This window comes from Perna viridis, chromosome 7 (genome assembly GCF_037379345.1).
Source record: "Perna viridis isolate PV_CMFRI_1.1 ecotype Kerala chromosome 7, ASM3737934v1, whole genome shotgun sequence".
Lineage (NCBI taxonomy): Eukaryota > Metazoa > Mollusca > Bivalvia > Mytilida > Mytilidae > Perna > Perna viridis.
This window is the reverse complement of record NC_142451.1, coordinates 5,527,392-5,542,776: the sequence shown is the minus strand read 5'-3', so window position 1 is coordinate 5,542,776 and position 15,385 is coordinate 5,527,392. Positions and strand designations below refer to the sequence as shown.

At 32.3% G+C, this 15,385-nt stretch overlaps 1 protein-coding gene across 3 annotated transcripts in view; it reads left to right on the top strand.

Moving 5' to 3' along the window:
• Positions 1-3,655: 3,655 nt before the first annotated feature.
• LOC148611072 (uncharacterized) overlaps positions 3,656-15,385 on the top strand; it is a 39,036-nt gene continuing 27,306 nt past the window's right edge. Inside the window, exons 1-12 of one of the 3 annotated variants that reach the window (XM_088591177.1) lie at positions 3,656-3,861; positions 4,915-5,122; positions 6,164-6,358; positions 8,481-8,636; positions 8,978-9,153; positions 9,658-9,771; positions 10,333-10,524; positions 11,607-11,685; positions 12,291-12,500; positions 13,099-13,274; positions 14,037-14,150; positions 15,103-15,294. In XM_088591177.1, the coding sequence (XP_088447303.1) occupies positions 3,802-3,861; positions 4,915-5,122; positions 6,164-6,358; positions 8,481-8,636; positions 8,978-9,153; positions 9,658-9,771; positions 10,333-10,524; positions 11,607-11,685; positions 12,291-12,500; positions 13,099-13,274; positions 14,037-14,150; positions 15,103-15,294 (1,872 nt within the window). In that variant the 5' untranslated portion in view covers positions 3,656-3,801. Of the gene's footprint in view, positions 3,862-4,914; positions 5,123-5,429; positions 5,475-6,163; positions 6,359-8,480; positions 8,637-8,977; positions 9,154-9,657; positions 9,772-10,332; positions 10,525-11,606; positions 11,686-12,290; positions 12,501-13,098; positions 13,275-14,036; positions 14,151-15,102; positions 15,295-15,385 lie in introns of all 3 variants that reach the window. The other 2 variants (XM_088591178.1, XM_088591179.1) reach the window with 2 other exon arrangements.

The window sequence follows — 15,385 nt, the reverse complement described above, 5'->3', positions numbered from 1 at the left end:
TTCCGAGTTAATTTTTTTTTCTACTAAATAGTGTATAATAAGTCCAAGAGTGACATTACATTTTTAAGTAGTTAAATCTTTTAAAATGAAAAGTAGTTTTACGAGAGCCGTTAAATAAAAGTTTTTGATTTTAAAAGTATCAGTTGGTTTTTAAGTTTTTATTTCGTCCGCAAAGGATTGAGTGAGGTCTGTCGTTAATTTGATATAAAAACGGTCGTCTTTAAGTTGACGCTCTGCCTCATTAATGTAACAGCCACAATATCAATCGTGAGCACTGGGCCTCTGTCGAAAAAACTCATCATTATCCAAAGTCTTTCCCGAACCACCAATGATTGCTTTCAGACAGCCAGACAGTTTGCATAGTCTGCTTGTGAGGGCTGAAATATCTAAGCCCAACTTGACTCCAGGCGAGAGTCGCTCCTGTGGTGACAAAAGGTGTAAATGGTGCAACCAAATGCACCTCTCGTTTCATTCACCAGCACAGTCACGGGGGAACGCTACAAAATATTCTGCAACGTGCACTGCAAGGGTGCTAATGTAATATATTTGCTCCAGTGTCCCATCTGTGGCCTTCAATATGTTGGTGAATCTAAACAGCCTTTTTACAAGCGCTTGAACGGACACAGGAGCAACCTAACAAAAAAGCCTTTACTCCCAGCGAGTCAACACTTCAGATTACCTAACCACTGCCTCGATGATTTCAACAAAATGAAAATCTTCCTCGTGGAACAAAACATGATCTGGAGCGATCTACAGAGAGTGAAGCGGGAGGAATTTTGGATAAAAGAACTCCGTGTTTTTTACACCCACACGGAATTAACAAAAAAACATTAAGTTCTTCCTATATTTTGTATAGTTTCTTATAACAGTGTTTGTTCCCCGTGCAGGTCCGGGTGTTAAAAGAATAGGCCTGCAGCAGCGCTAAGCTTGTCGTATAAGGCGACTAAATAGTGCTCAGAAACCTAGCCGGGGGCTAGGCGCTCTGCTCACAGAGCAGCTGGGATGTGTGCCCCAGGTGGTGGAATGGGGTACCCCTGGCGTGTTACATGCTGGGGTTGTCACGCTATAATACGGAAAACCTGACCGCAAACCATAGTGATGCACCGTGTTGGGAAAGATGCCACGTTCCTCGCACGTTAAAGAACCCTGCTAGGGTATTCGATAGGAGTAGGAACCTTTGCGCTCCGCCACAGCAGGGTAAATTGCCCGACCTTACCAATCCCCCTTATTCCAGTGGCAATCAAAATTTGTCGACCCTATTATCCTTGTGACCCATCCTTTTTTTTTCATTTCATGTTCATTTTGTCATCCATTTCATGTTCATTGTCTGAATATAGCTGAAATATTGCTGCTCGGACGTTAAACCCCAACAAACATATAACAGTGTTTGTAAATAATTTTAGTTTTATAGTTCAGTATTCAGGATCAACACACAACGTGCGTCTATAACACAATGTTCAAGATCTTTGTTACCTGTCGATAAAATTTTATACGTCACAGGTATTCACCTGATTAGATAGTGAGTTGTGTTCACAGACAATTTACTTCCATACACACTCAGTTTATTTTAGTAAACTGAAGGTCGTTTGTTGACTGAAAATTTTGCTCATTATATCTAATATAACAATATTTTATTATAGTGTATTAACATCTTTATCGGTATCGTTGTACAATCCTTTAGACTTAGATAATTACATCATCGCATCTACCCCCAAAGAACTTGAGATAAAGGATACTACAGACACTGTGAAGTCGGCCTCATATCTTGACCTACACTTAGAAATCGATGGTAAAGGAAAACTATTGACCAAACTGTACGACAAACGTGATGACTTTTCATTCAGAATTGTCAACTTTCCTTTCATCTGTGGCAACATCTCTTCAGCACATGCGTATGGGGTGTTCATATCACAAGTCATACGTTATGCCAGAGCTTGCCGAAACTACTCAGATTTTTTGTATCGTGCTAGAACTCTAACAAATATGCTTCTGGAACAGGGTTATGTTGCTACAAGATTGAAGACATCACTACAGAAGTTTTATGGTCGTCATCATGAACTCGTGGATCGTTATGGTGCATCCATCTGCACCATGAAAACTGATTTATTCAACGGGTAATAGTTTTCCTTTCCTCGTTTGTCTACCCCGGACTTGACTTTTTATGAACAACTCGGCGGGTGTTTCTAGAAAAGCAGAGGACGCTTACCCTACCGGTGCACCTGGTCCATGCTCCCATTTCTTAGTGGAGTCCGAGTTGCTCATTTGCTTTTGTTACTTTGTGTGTATGATTTTAGTTACTTTATGTTCTTTGTTGTGTATGTCTATTTTCCATGTCTGGTCTTTGTCCCTGGATCACATTCTTTTGATTACCGCTATAACCTTTGTTCCCTTGAACACTCTTCCAAATGATGTGATTTAAGTGTATAGATGTACATATGTACACAGACAAATTCATGATAATGTAGAGCACCAACACAGTACGGAGCGCCGAATGGGACTTGATCTTTTTGTAATCAAAATTAATTTTGTGTACACAAAATTGAATTCTATCATAACAAAATCAGTTTGTCGTACAAAATTATGTTATACATACTTGTTTTATGATCACTTCAAAATCGTAATGACAAAATTCAATTTTGTAGAAAATATTCATTCTTGACATAACAAAGTTCAATTTGTCAAAAAAAAAAAAGCATTAGTACGTGGGCTGAGATAACCTTCCGTGCACCCCCTCCACTCATCAACCAAAATATGATTTGCATGTACCCTTATACCTCCCATTTACGAATCTTTTTGTCGCCAAAAAAATAAACTGAAGCATTTTTGTATTTTTTTTTTTTTTTTTTTTTTTGGCTACTTTTTATACCTCATTGAGGCAAAAATCTATTTTAAACTTTTTTTGATTCTGCGAACTTCTTTTTTTCTACAGAACGTAGTAACTGACATATGTATATATCATCATGTAGCCCAATGTCTCAGGTTTACAATTGTACCAAGAAAGTTGCGGTAACACTTAGGGTTTTGCGGTAAAATGCGAAAAATATACCCCTACCCCGCCTAAAAATCGCTAAACTGACATATTTTTCAATGTCAATACCCCAATAGAAGAACTAGACAGCGTGTTAAAAATTTGTTATTTACTCCAAGATCTCGTGCTGATTATTATAAACGTTCGCTAACAGTGTCTGGTAACAGTCTATGGAATATTTTACATGAAAACGTCAGAAATTGTAATACGTGAATTAGCGTCTTTTAAGAAACTTATTTAGAAGAATATATTTCTACATTAAGTTATTGGTGCCAATTTATATGTTTATATGAAAACTTAAATATAATGGTTTTTATCGTATTTAACTGTATGATTTATATATATATATATATATATATTAAAATACATGACCACTATGTGAACTATATTGGTATTTTTGATATTTTTTGGTCATTAGTGTAACCTGTACTATTTTTATACACCAGGGAAAAAGACCCAAAAACAATATACTATGAGCCATTTACTTTTTTATACAGTTTAAATTTTCTTAACGTTCTTTTGATAGTAAACTAACGTTACGTTTATATAATAAATTTTGTTATTTATAGGTAATCAGTTGAAAACTTCAACGGACTATATTGAAATTGAAACCGGATGTTCGTCCGCAATATATTTGTTGTCCTTGGATACAGTCTGCTTTGGAGGATTTGGAACATTCAAACTGCGGTATCTCTCAATTTCTCGAAAAGTGCAACATAACCGTCAAGATACCACCTAAAAAGCAATCATACATCCGCGTCCGTAGCGGAAAAATGAGTACGGATGATGCAAAAACTTATCTTTCAAAGCGAGAAATCCCTCGCTTGTTTGAGGTGAGACAGTCCTTGCTTTTATCAAATATCATATTTTGTTTATCTTGTTTAAATTTGGTAATCTCTATGATGTTTTGCATATTAGGTTTTGCTTTTCAATATTCTGTAAAAAAAAAATAATCGTTGTATACGTTTGAGCTACTTGTTGTTTATTAATGTAAACAAATGAGAACAAATACTTGAAATAGCCTCCTGCTTATACAGATATACTGCTCTACACTTAACTGAACTCCCTGTGTAAAGGAACAGCAATGATAATAAATTACATGCAGAAAACTATCTGCACTATTTCGTAAGTCAAGAAATATATTCAAGCTGTAAACAAATCTTATCAAAAACCTGTTGTTAGTGTGATGTGTGAAAATATACAGTGCCAGATCCAAGCCTTGGTCCACTGGGGGAATCCAGACCTTGGTCAGCTGAATGAATGTTACATAAATTATTATTATATATATATATATATATATAACACAAAATGTCTAGTAGAACCATAAGTATTGGATCTCACAAGACAAATTTCAACAAGTTGCTACAACTATTCCAATTCACATTCTGGTCCAGGCAATTGTGATTTTATTTTTTTGATGTTGTTTCTCCAAATCCAGTCCACTGGAAGTGTAGTAACCCTACTGCAGACATGCACCTGCCCATAGTCAGAAGATGTTGGTCATTATTGTGTCTTTGTGTCATTATTTTACTTTTTGATTTATTTTGAAGAAGCATCATTACACTGTTGCTGTGAATTTTGTCACAAGTGTTGTCATGAACTTTCAGAGCTTACTTAAAGATGTGTTTCATTTGTTGAAAACATTTTGCTTATCTCTGAAAATATTTGCTCTTTTGTATTTCGGTTATACGCAGATACATTTGTTTCCTTTCTCCATATAAATTCTTTTTCTGTTGCATAAAAATAAATACTCATGCGAGTACAGTTGATTGATTTGGCATTAAATGTGCTTTATATTATAGAGATCACCTAATTTAATTTAGATTTTTGTATTTTTGTTATTTATTTACCATCTAAGCAATTAAAAGTTGTCTTATATTTTGTAGAGTTTGATGACTGGTCTTATGTACCATAGACCAACAGATCATATAAGTTACCTGATAGAATGTCTAAACAAGGTCAAGGACAAAGGTCAAGAAAACTTAGTATGGAATTCATTTGTAGAAGTCAAGAGAACAAAAACACCATTGCCTCCAATAACCCCAGATAATGGCAAGCGACCAAAATCAAGGGCAAAAACTCCAGTAAAAATAGGTAATTTATTGAACTTCTGGGCAAAGCTGTGTTAAGATGAAATAATTAGTTAATAAACAATTAAATACTAATGATTTTAACTGATTTATTTATGTTTCAAAGGTATGTCATTACTGTGAAATAAAGTTTAAGTATTGATCAAATATGCATGACTGTTAAGATTTGGGGAAAACAAGTTCAGAACTGTTATTCGTTTGGAGACCAATAAAGGCACTAATGTTTTTGCTTATTTCAACTTTACTAAAACAGTGTAATAATGTATCTGTTTTATCTTTTTTAGTTTTATTTTCATAATTTTCTTTACTAGGCCGAGATTACTTTTGGGTTGAAAGATCGGGCAGATCTAATTTAGGTACATGGTATGGAGTTCTCCCCATTATAACAGAGCATTACAACTCTGATGATAACATCTTCATTTATTGACAGTTTGACTAAATGTAATTCCTGTTGACATGTTTTTGATTTAATTTTCATACAATACATTAACTGATTTAGATTTTCAAATCATTTAAACACCTATACATGTGCAAACCATCCACATTACTACATGTATTAAAAGATTTACCAGACATGCACAAATCCTAAATTTAACTTGAAATAACTTTTTCTACCCCAAATACATTTCAATGGTGCAATTTAACTATTTAATGTTAGAAATTTGGAAGGCTTAGAAAAAGGTTATAGGTTTATGTATGTGCTACAAATTGTATATTGTGCTTCTTTAATTTGCTAGAGCACATAACAAACCATAAAAAATATACATACAGGTACATGTATATGAAAGGACCCATACTATATTTTAAACAGAGTAGAGTAGATATTTCTGAAAGTATTTCAAAGACTATACTATAATGATAGGATTGAAAAAGCTAGGTCATGTTCATTTTTAACTTTATTGAATCACTCTACCTAGGAAAAATAGGAAAAGATATTGCATCCTGCTCTGTAGGTTTATGGCCATATCTTGATAAAGTCTCATGAGTGTAATTCTCAAAAATAGTAAATTTGCTTTTTAAACATGCAAATAAATGTTGGTTCCAGATAAAGAGAGATCTATCACTCCAGTGGAAAGGCAAAGGTCTATTACACCTGTTAATAGGCAAAAATCTGCCACTCCTGTGGACAGATATGGATCACCAATTGATAGGCAAAAATCTGCCACCCCTAATGATAGGCAAAGATCAATGACTCCAGTTGACAGGAAAAAATCAATGACTCCAATCGATCGACCAAGGGGTAAAAACTCTGCACTTTTCATATAATATTTTCAGTATTTCATACATGTACATCTTTTAGGCTTTTACATGTAGCTTCAATTACTGCTTTTTCTGGCCAAATATATCTCTTCAAGCAACATACTTGGTCATTCTTGGTGATGGAAATTTCACTTTTATACATTGATTACAAGTGTGATTATTGATGATTTGCCATGTTTTTTTAACATGTTTTACAACAGACTAAGATCCATCAACCTAAAGCTAATCCAAAATGCTTGCAATGAATGTATTATACATTCCTTTCAATTAGATTAAAACAACAGATTAGATCAGTAATCAAATCTTATCATTTTAAAAATGAAATATTGTGGTGCTTTTTTTTACTTTTAATTGTATTATACATTTTTGTTCTAAGTAGATTGAAAATTAACATTTGAAATACACATTAATTCATGTGTGTTTCTTTGTCATTTTTTTTTTGTCCTTTTCTTTATTTTTAATTCCGAGTTTAGTTGGGAAAGCTTAATGAGTATGACAATTTCTTTAGATACTTTTTACCAACTATTTCAGAAACGTCAAAACAAAATGTCTTATATGTATCTATAAAACGGAAATAGGTATTTTGAATGCTGAGAAAAAAACTTTCCTTAAAATATTGTACATACCCCTTTATTTAATAATTGGGTACTGAGTCCTACTGACTCCTTTCTTCCAATTCATTGTTTGTCAGTTGATGGATTATTGGAAGAAAACTTAAGACTCCACAAATTGGCTGCTTATTTGGCATATTCCTTTCTCTTTCTTTTTTAATATCTTATTGAGCACATGTATATATATACTTTGTTTTGCACAACACCTTTCATTAACTGAATAAGTCTTCATGCAATTATTCTCTAGTTGTTAACCAGTGTATTTCCCATTTGCTGAGTTATCTAATCTTTATAGCAGATTTCGTTTAAGGACCTAATGACTTGCAAAATTCCAGTTTTCTGCAAATATATTTTTCTTCTTTTTCATATGCTACTTCTAATCTTTAATTACATTAGTGTTTAATTATTTTTCAATTATAAAAAAAAGAAAATAATAAGTAATTCTTTTCAATATTTGTTCAATACAAGACACATTTTTGCTGCTTTAATGAAGGACAACTCTTGCACATGGGAAGTAATTCTGTTTACTGCAAATTAGGACATTCATGTAAATGGAATGTTGTTTACTGGTGCTTTATATTTTTTAAAGAAATGATATTTTTAATTGCTTTTTTATTCAAAATTAAGTGAATATTTCAGCAAAATGAAAGATAAAGTTTTCCTATAACACAGGATAGAAACTATGAAATTCATTATTTATTTTGTCATAGCTTCATTGCAACTGCTCAGGATTTTTTCCCTAATGTAATTATTAGCTTTCAAAGCTAAAGTTTTTCTTTGATTTCTATTGTAGTATTTTTTCACTGACTTAATTCTACACTAGCAGTTTTAAAGATTTTTGCTATTGACATTTGAGGCTTTAGAAGTTCTAGAAACTAGTGAATGAACAAGACAATTTATTTTTTATTTTCTGTTATGTGTTATTCATACTACCACTTTAAAGACTGGGCTATACTGCATCTTCCTTGTCTGGTTCACATAGTAGAGTTTGTAATGGATAAATATTTCCACTTTTTTGGTGTTTGGCTTCAGCATGGTAATTTTACCAAATGTCCACATTTCACCTTTCAACATTTCCAGCATTTCAACTTAGTTATACAGTATGACATGTTTACAGTTAGGTGATTGGGGTTCTGGTATGCTTGCACCCCAACCATTATTTACTTATATTAGTTGCATTGATTAATTCAAGTCATAAAAAGCAGTGATTCAACAATGGAAATTTACCCCAAATAATACTCCATGATAATTATGACTATTCCTTACATAAAGGTTTTCAAATTACAAGGATGACATGTGAAAACCTTGTAATTATTTCTAAAACTTTTTCCTAATGAACCTTGCAAATACACTTAAAATTTGAATATGCAAAAGAGGCAATTTGAGATGTCTATTTTTCACTGTCAGATAGATAGCTTTCAGTGCAAGTTTCATATAAGGGAAATGAATCTAAATTCAAAGGTTTAAATACTACAAATTGAATATTTTCAGACTCTCCAGTTCCATTAGAGGATAAGCGTGGAACACCACTGCCAGCTATTGGGGACCAGAAGGAATCAAATAAGACAAATGACAAAGTTCAATCAACTGCTAAACCGACAACGCCCGGTCAGGGAATCCCAGATGTTCCTATCATATTTATCATGGGTTGGTCATTGTTTTACTGTTTGATTCTGTCTATTTTAGGTTAAGCATTTTGAATGATTAGGTTTGAACACTTTAATGTATGCAGTTGTAGATTTTCTTCACAAAGTATGATATGGTGTTCATATCTTTTCTTGTGAGGAAAAAGTGTGTTACATATAGAATTAGATGCTGTTTGTTTTAAGTAAAGAAATTTCTAAGAGAGGAGATCATAATAAATTCCAAATAAAATAAAGCTTTAAAGTATTTATGATAGTCTTTAAAAAAAAGGTCTATAAAGACTTACAACATTGATTTTAAATTTTCATATGTGAAATTGTATATGTATTTTTATTGTTGAACAGGTGGACCAGGGTCTGGAAAGCTGACACAGGTACAGAGGCTGTTAAAATTGGCTACAGGATGGGTACATTTATCAATGGGAGACATTTTACGTTCAGAGATTGCACAGAAAGGTCAGGCAGAAGACAAGTGGAGTATGATAGGTGATCTGGTATCTAAAGGAGAAATGGCCCCTGAGGTAAGATATATTATTAGTTATTTATTTTCTTTGATAAGCTGGACACTGTGGCATTGTTGTGGTAGGTTGCTGGCCTTAAGTGCAGAGAGAACAATTCTTTTATCCATGACTGAGTTTTACAAAAACTAGACCTTAAGATATACCTTGGTATACAATCACTAGTTGTCAGAATTATTTGACTGTATGGGATGACATGCATAAATTTTTATGGACTATTGCCTCGGTGAAGTAGCACTGAAAATTAGGTTCAATGTGTCCGTCTAGCATCATTAACTATAGAAACTTTGAAACAAATGCCTAGCATTCATATTTTTTAATTACCAGTAAATAATTGTTTAAATGAAGTATACATGTACTTCTTTAATATGCAGAAGTAAGGATGAAATGTTGGTTGTTCTTTTTAAAGAAAGTTGTCTCTTTGCAAAGGTTTGAAATACCGGCACTTGATTCGAAACTTATTATTATTAAAGATTTTACCATTTTTGTTTTTAATCTTACTTTCAGGAAGTTACTGGAGAGTTACTCTTGAATTCTTTCAAACAGCACCAAAGTGCAAAGGGTTTCATTTTAGAAGGATATCCAAGAGATTTGGCTCAGGCAGAGGAGTACATGAAAGTGGTATGCTATTATCTTAAAAATTAGTATAAACTGTTTTCAGTTTAATTGCTAAGTTGTGTCATTATATATAAAATATAGCTATATTAACTTTTGATTTAATTTGAGACAAATTATGTATGATATTTGAAACTCCCTCCCACTGTTTGGTAAAATAAAAAATTATACTTTCATCCAGGCAAAAAACCAGATTTACCAAAGGCTTAGATGAATTTTTGACGAAGCCAATAATTTAAAGTCCGTTCAGTTTTACACAATTATAATTCCACTTCACAAGTGGGTGGTATATATTTGAATCACGCTATTCATCCATTTGCATTTAGTTGCAATTATCTGGGCTCCAACTGAATGGATTTTTTTGTTTTATATAGATGGGGAAATACGTTGTAAGCAATATTGGTTGATTTCTGATGTCAACTTCCTGTAGGAGTAGGGTATATCTAGCAGAACATGTTACCCCTGCATGCCCGATTAAGTCAATTTTTACTAGTACAGTCTCAACCTTAATGGGGAAGTCACTAAAGCAGAAATATTATATTAAATATGGAGTAACTTGTTTTGTAGATTGGCAGAGTTAATGCCATCTTATACTTGGACTGTGAAGAGTACTACTGCACCCAGAGACTGTTACGCAGAGGACAGAAAACGGACAGAATTGATGATAATTTGGGAGCCATCTCTAAGAGGATAACTTTCTTTAAGGACAACACACTGCCTGTCATTAAGTACTATGATGATATGGGCCGACTTTTTGTGGTGAGTTCCACAACCATTATACAAATATCTACCTGGAATATAGTTAGAGGCCGCCTAGTTTACAGTAAATCCACAAGTTGTTGTGATGTTTTCCTTTTTGCATACATATTATTAATTGTCATAAAATGCACAAATCTAAACTCCCATTATGGAATTTTTAATATCACTGATATGGAAGTTTTCTCAAAATTAAAAAAAAATCAAAATTGAAGTCACATGTGCATTTACAGCTTAAATGGAAAAATCCTAATAGTAAAATGCATGTATTTTTTTCAAAATTTTCAGTATTTGATAATTCAAAAATTTGAATTAATTTGGGAACTTCTTGCTACATAAAGGATTTAAACAGTTTGTATGAGATACTTGAGATATGAAGTATTTCATGTGATTGAGATAAAAATAGTTGATCTTCTCTGTAATTATCTGTTATTCTTGTAAGATCTATTTTGGTAGAACCTGTTAACAGACATCATTTACAATGTTATATTTATCCATGATTTTTCATTCCATTTTTCACTTGATCATAGGAGCACACAAATTTCAAAGTTTTTGTATTTGAATAAAAATCTTTAAAAAAGAATTAAGTGATGTAATTATAAATATGACACCACTTTTGCTGATGAAAGTAAATTTCATTCAATATTAATGCATGTTGAGTATTGGTATTTTACTAGATATTAATGATTAAAAGGTTTTAAACCATAAATGATCAAAAAAATTTAAGTCAGTAAACAGAAATCAATGTGTATATGTACAATGAAGCAGATGATTTGAGAGTATGGTAATTCTATTCCCCAGCATTTCTATTGTTTTCCATTGTTCATACTGCTTGATAATTCTCTCAGGCTACTGCCATAAAACTGAAAAAAAATGTTGGCACTTTCAAATGACAATATTGTAATAAATCAACTATGATGTTGCCAATAAACACTAGTTTTGAATGCCTGGACTGAAAATGGCATCTAACTAACTGTAATATTTCCTCTTTCAACATCAAAACTGCAGTTAATCTGTTTATTATACAAAACTGTCATCACAAAGATAACTTTTTCCTATTGTGAAGTCAATTATTTTTGTTTTAGCTCAATGGAGATAGAGATGTTCAAGAAATAGCTTTTGAAATGTCAAACATTTTCAAATTCCTTCAAAAGAACAATTTTGGTGAGTAAATTTGGTTTGTTTTGCACTTAATGGAATGTTCTAAAATTGTTTAATATTGAACCCCTGCAAAATGGGAAATATTTAGTGGTCATGCTGTCCTTCTGTTTGTACATCCACAATTCTAATCTGTAACTTTTCTAAAACTGATGAATAGAATTTAATGAAACTTTTACAAATTCTTTATCACAAGATGCCATTGTGCAAATCCTATTTTGTTTTTCCATCTGAATGACTATTGGTATATCAACAATTTCTTGTTTATAAAATGAAGAGATCAAGATACTATTTGTTGACTTCATGTTAGCATTTTGATACTATTCAGAATTCAATAGTCAATAATGTATTTAAAATTTTTATGTAAGTAATTAGATAGTAATATTGATCAATATTTAAATTACTGAATTAAAAACTAGGTGTGGTTTAAAATCAAGCCCCACTGTGCATATGACTACAAATGAATGATTAGTTAGGGGCTTTTAATTATCAATGATAACATTTTTGAAAATAGTTTGTACTGAAATGGCAATGGAGTCAACATGTGATAAATCAGACAGAGGAAGCTCTATGATAGTTTTATTAAACCAATGGTGTCCTCTTTTTTTCAGTTCTGAAAGATGCTAAAGCAATGACAGCCCCTCCACCACAAAAAAGACCTGTTTCTTCCAAGAAAGAGCGTAAGTCATCACCCAAAACAGAAAGGAAAGAATCCAAGAAAGAAACAATAATTCCGTTAGTTGAGAAACCACCGACTATTGACGTTCCTGACACAGGCAGAAAGGAAGGATTGCCTACTGTTCCTATTATACTGATAGCTGGTAAGTACTGAACAAAAAATATTTTTTCTGGATTTGTTACTATGTTAAAGGAAATCACTCATTTTTTATTGTTAGGACTATTTCTTCTGCAACTAAAATCATTAGAATTTGTTAAATTATTTTTTCTCATTTTTTTTTTTTTATTTATTTTATGATTTCTATTAGTGCTTATTCTTGCAATGCCAGTCTGTCCTGATTCGAAATGATCTATTTTACTTACCAAGTATACAACAACTTCAATCACTAAGGTTTTTTTAGGTACTGGAATATTCTGATTTTTTGTCCCCACCATTACATTGAAGGGGACATAGAAATACCATACGCCCATGCACAAGTCCATCCATTCACATTTGTAGATTGCTCAACAGATTTTGTTCAAATTTGTAGAATTGTTTGTTGCCGTTTGTAGTTGATTATATTGTGCCGCCATTTTGATATACAAATTTTACAGGAGTTATGGAACTTTTGTACTTTCAACTTTTTTGCGGTGACAGGTATATAATTATATTTCGCACATGCTCATTGACAAACCTCGGCTACGATAGAAAGGTCTTTTTTGTTAGGTTGAATACATGCACTAAGAAATGTTTGTTTATAGGTGGACCAGGCAGTGGTAAAGGTACGCAATGTAAACAGATTTTGGAGAGATATAAGGAAGTTGTTCATTTATCCATGGGTGACATCCTAAGATCACAGATTGCAGATGAGGGGTCAGCTGATGAGAAGTGGGGTATGATCGGTCAGCTGGTACAGAAAGGAGAAATGGCACCTCAGGTTTGTTAGATGTTATTTGATTTCATTAATAATATTGGTAAACTGAATTTCATAGCATCAACAAATTGTAAATGGGAGTACTTTAAAGCTGCCATTCATGCATTATTCTGCACACTATAATAAATAACATTCAATGGATAATGGTTAAACTGAGTTAATGGTTATTTTCTATGAAAAGCTTGAATAGATAAATTTTCAAGGTCAATTGTTAAGATGACAGTGTAATTGTTTACTTGGCCATCAAATGCCATGGTATGCATTACATCTCACAATTACATAAAACATATGTGAAGATGAACAAGACATATTGATTTTTTAAGTTTTCAACTGAAAGCTTCTTACGGTACAATTTCTACACATCCATCCATATTTTAACATGTGGAAAGTTTAGATCAGTTTTTAATGAGACATACAAATGTAATACAAAAATATATTTACATTTACTTAAAAGAGTTGAATTCTTAATGAACATAGAAATATGCAAAATGGAATACTCTTGAAGCTGAAACCATTTTGAAATGCTATAAAATTTCATGCTGTAATGCATATATTTATACAAGCATGAAGTAAAAAAAATAATCTTAATTTGAAAAATCTGCTTTAAATATATATTTATATACTCTCAAGTGAATGATCTATGAACATAATTCATGCACACTTGAATTTTTTAAAGTATTTTCCCCAGATTATTGTATGAAAAGTCCCAATTGTTATGTTTTCTTATCTGGAAGCTCTATTACAATTGTTGATGATATTTTTTAGGAAGTTACTGCAGAATTATTAGTTGAACACATTAAAAAACATAAAGATGCAGCTGCCTTTGTTGTAGAAGGATACCCAAGGGATAAGTCACAAATGGAGGAATTTAATAAATGTGTAAGTACATCAAGTGCCCTTAATAATTTAAAAAAAATACTTCAAAGTACCTTCAACATGTAGGAAGAAGCAGAAACTGAGTACTTACTCTGGTATTCAGCCCTGTTTGTTTTAGTTCTTTTGTGTTTTTTAAATTGCCCTTATTTAGATTCTAATTCATTTTTGCATGTATTACCCCCTCCTTTGTATTACTACCTCTTAAGTGTAAGTTTTTGCAAATGGGAAAAATCAAATACATTCATGTCAAAACTCCATGGATCTGACAATGTTATTTCACTCAAGGATACCCTGTCTATTTGAAAAGACCATCATATGATCTGTGCATCACTGGCTTTGCTCAGAAACTTTTCAATAAAATCTTAGAAAAATGAGGTTTTTGACAGAGGTATCTGCCTTTAAAATGTTCATTTTTCAGTGCAAAAAATCTATGGAAAATCTTGTCTTCTTTCCTTCATTATCATGGTGCAAATAGTCAAATTAAACTTTCAAAATGGTGGGTTTTTTCATACCATGTTTCACCCACTGACTGATTCTTACAGGCTGACGCGTAATATGAATGTGAATAACTTATGACATAAATATATACATAAATAGTTCATTTTATTTGTTCTCTTGAAGTTTCACATTCGTCCAGAATTTTACAGCTCTAATAGCTTTAAGCTAGCTCTGAATTTATATTTTACTTAGAAAGTCTTATATAACCATTGTAAACATGAACAATTTCTGCCAGGCCCACAATAAGAAGACCCATCTTCAGAGCAGGTACCCTGATTGCATCATTAAACTCCTTTATTTTACTGTACATTAACTCATAATTTTGCTTATGAGTAATTCCCTATTATTACTTGTAAAACCATTTCTACTAATAGGAGAAAGTCTTGCTCAACTGCTGAAATGCTTACATAATAGTGCTGTACTTGAAACAAAAATTCATTGTCAGTTATGTTTTCAGATTGGAGGCTTAAATTTTGCCATATTGTTGGACTGTGAGGAGTATTACATGCAGAAGAGATTGTTGGATAGAGGAAAGAAGAGTGGCAGAATTGATGACAATTTGAATGCCATCCAGAGTCGACTGACATTCTTTAAAAATAACACATTACCCGTTTATAAATACTTAGACGATCAGGGCAAACTAGTTGTAGTAAGTTGAAAATTTTATTTGCAGTTTTATACTGAGTAATTATTTAAAGTTTGTTTTTAGTATTATCTTCTATTTTAATATAATTACAAAC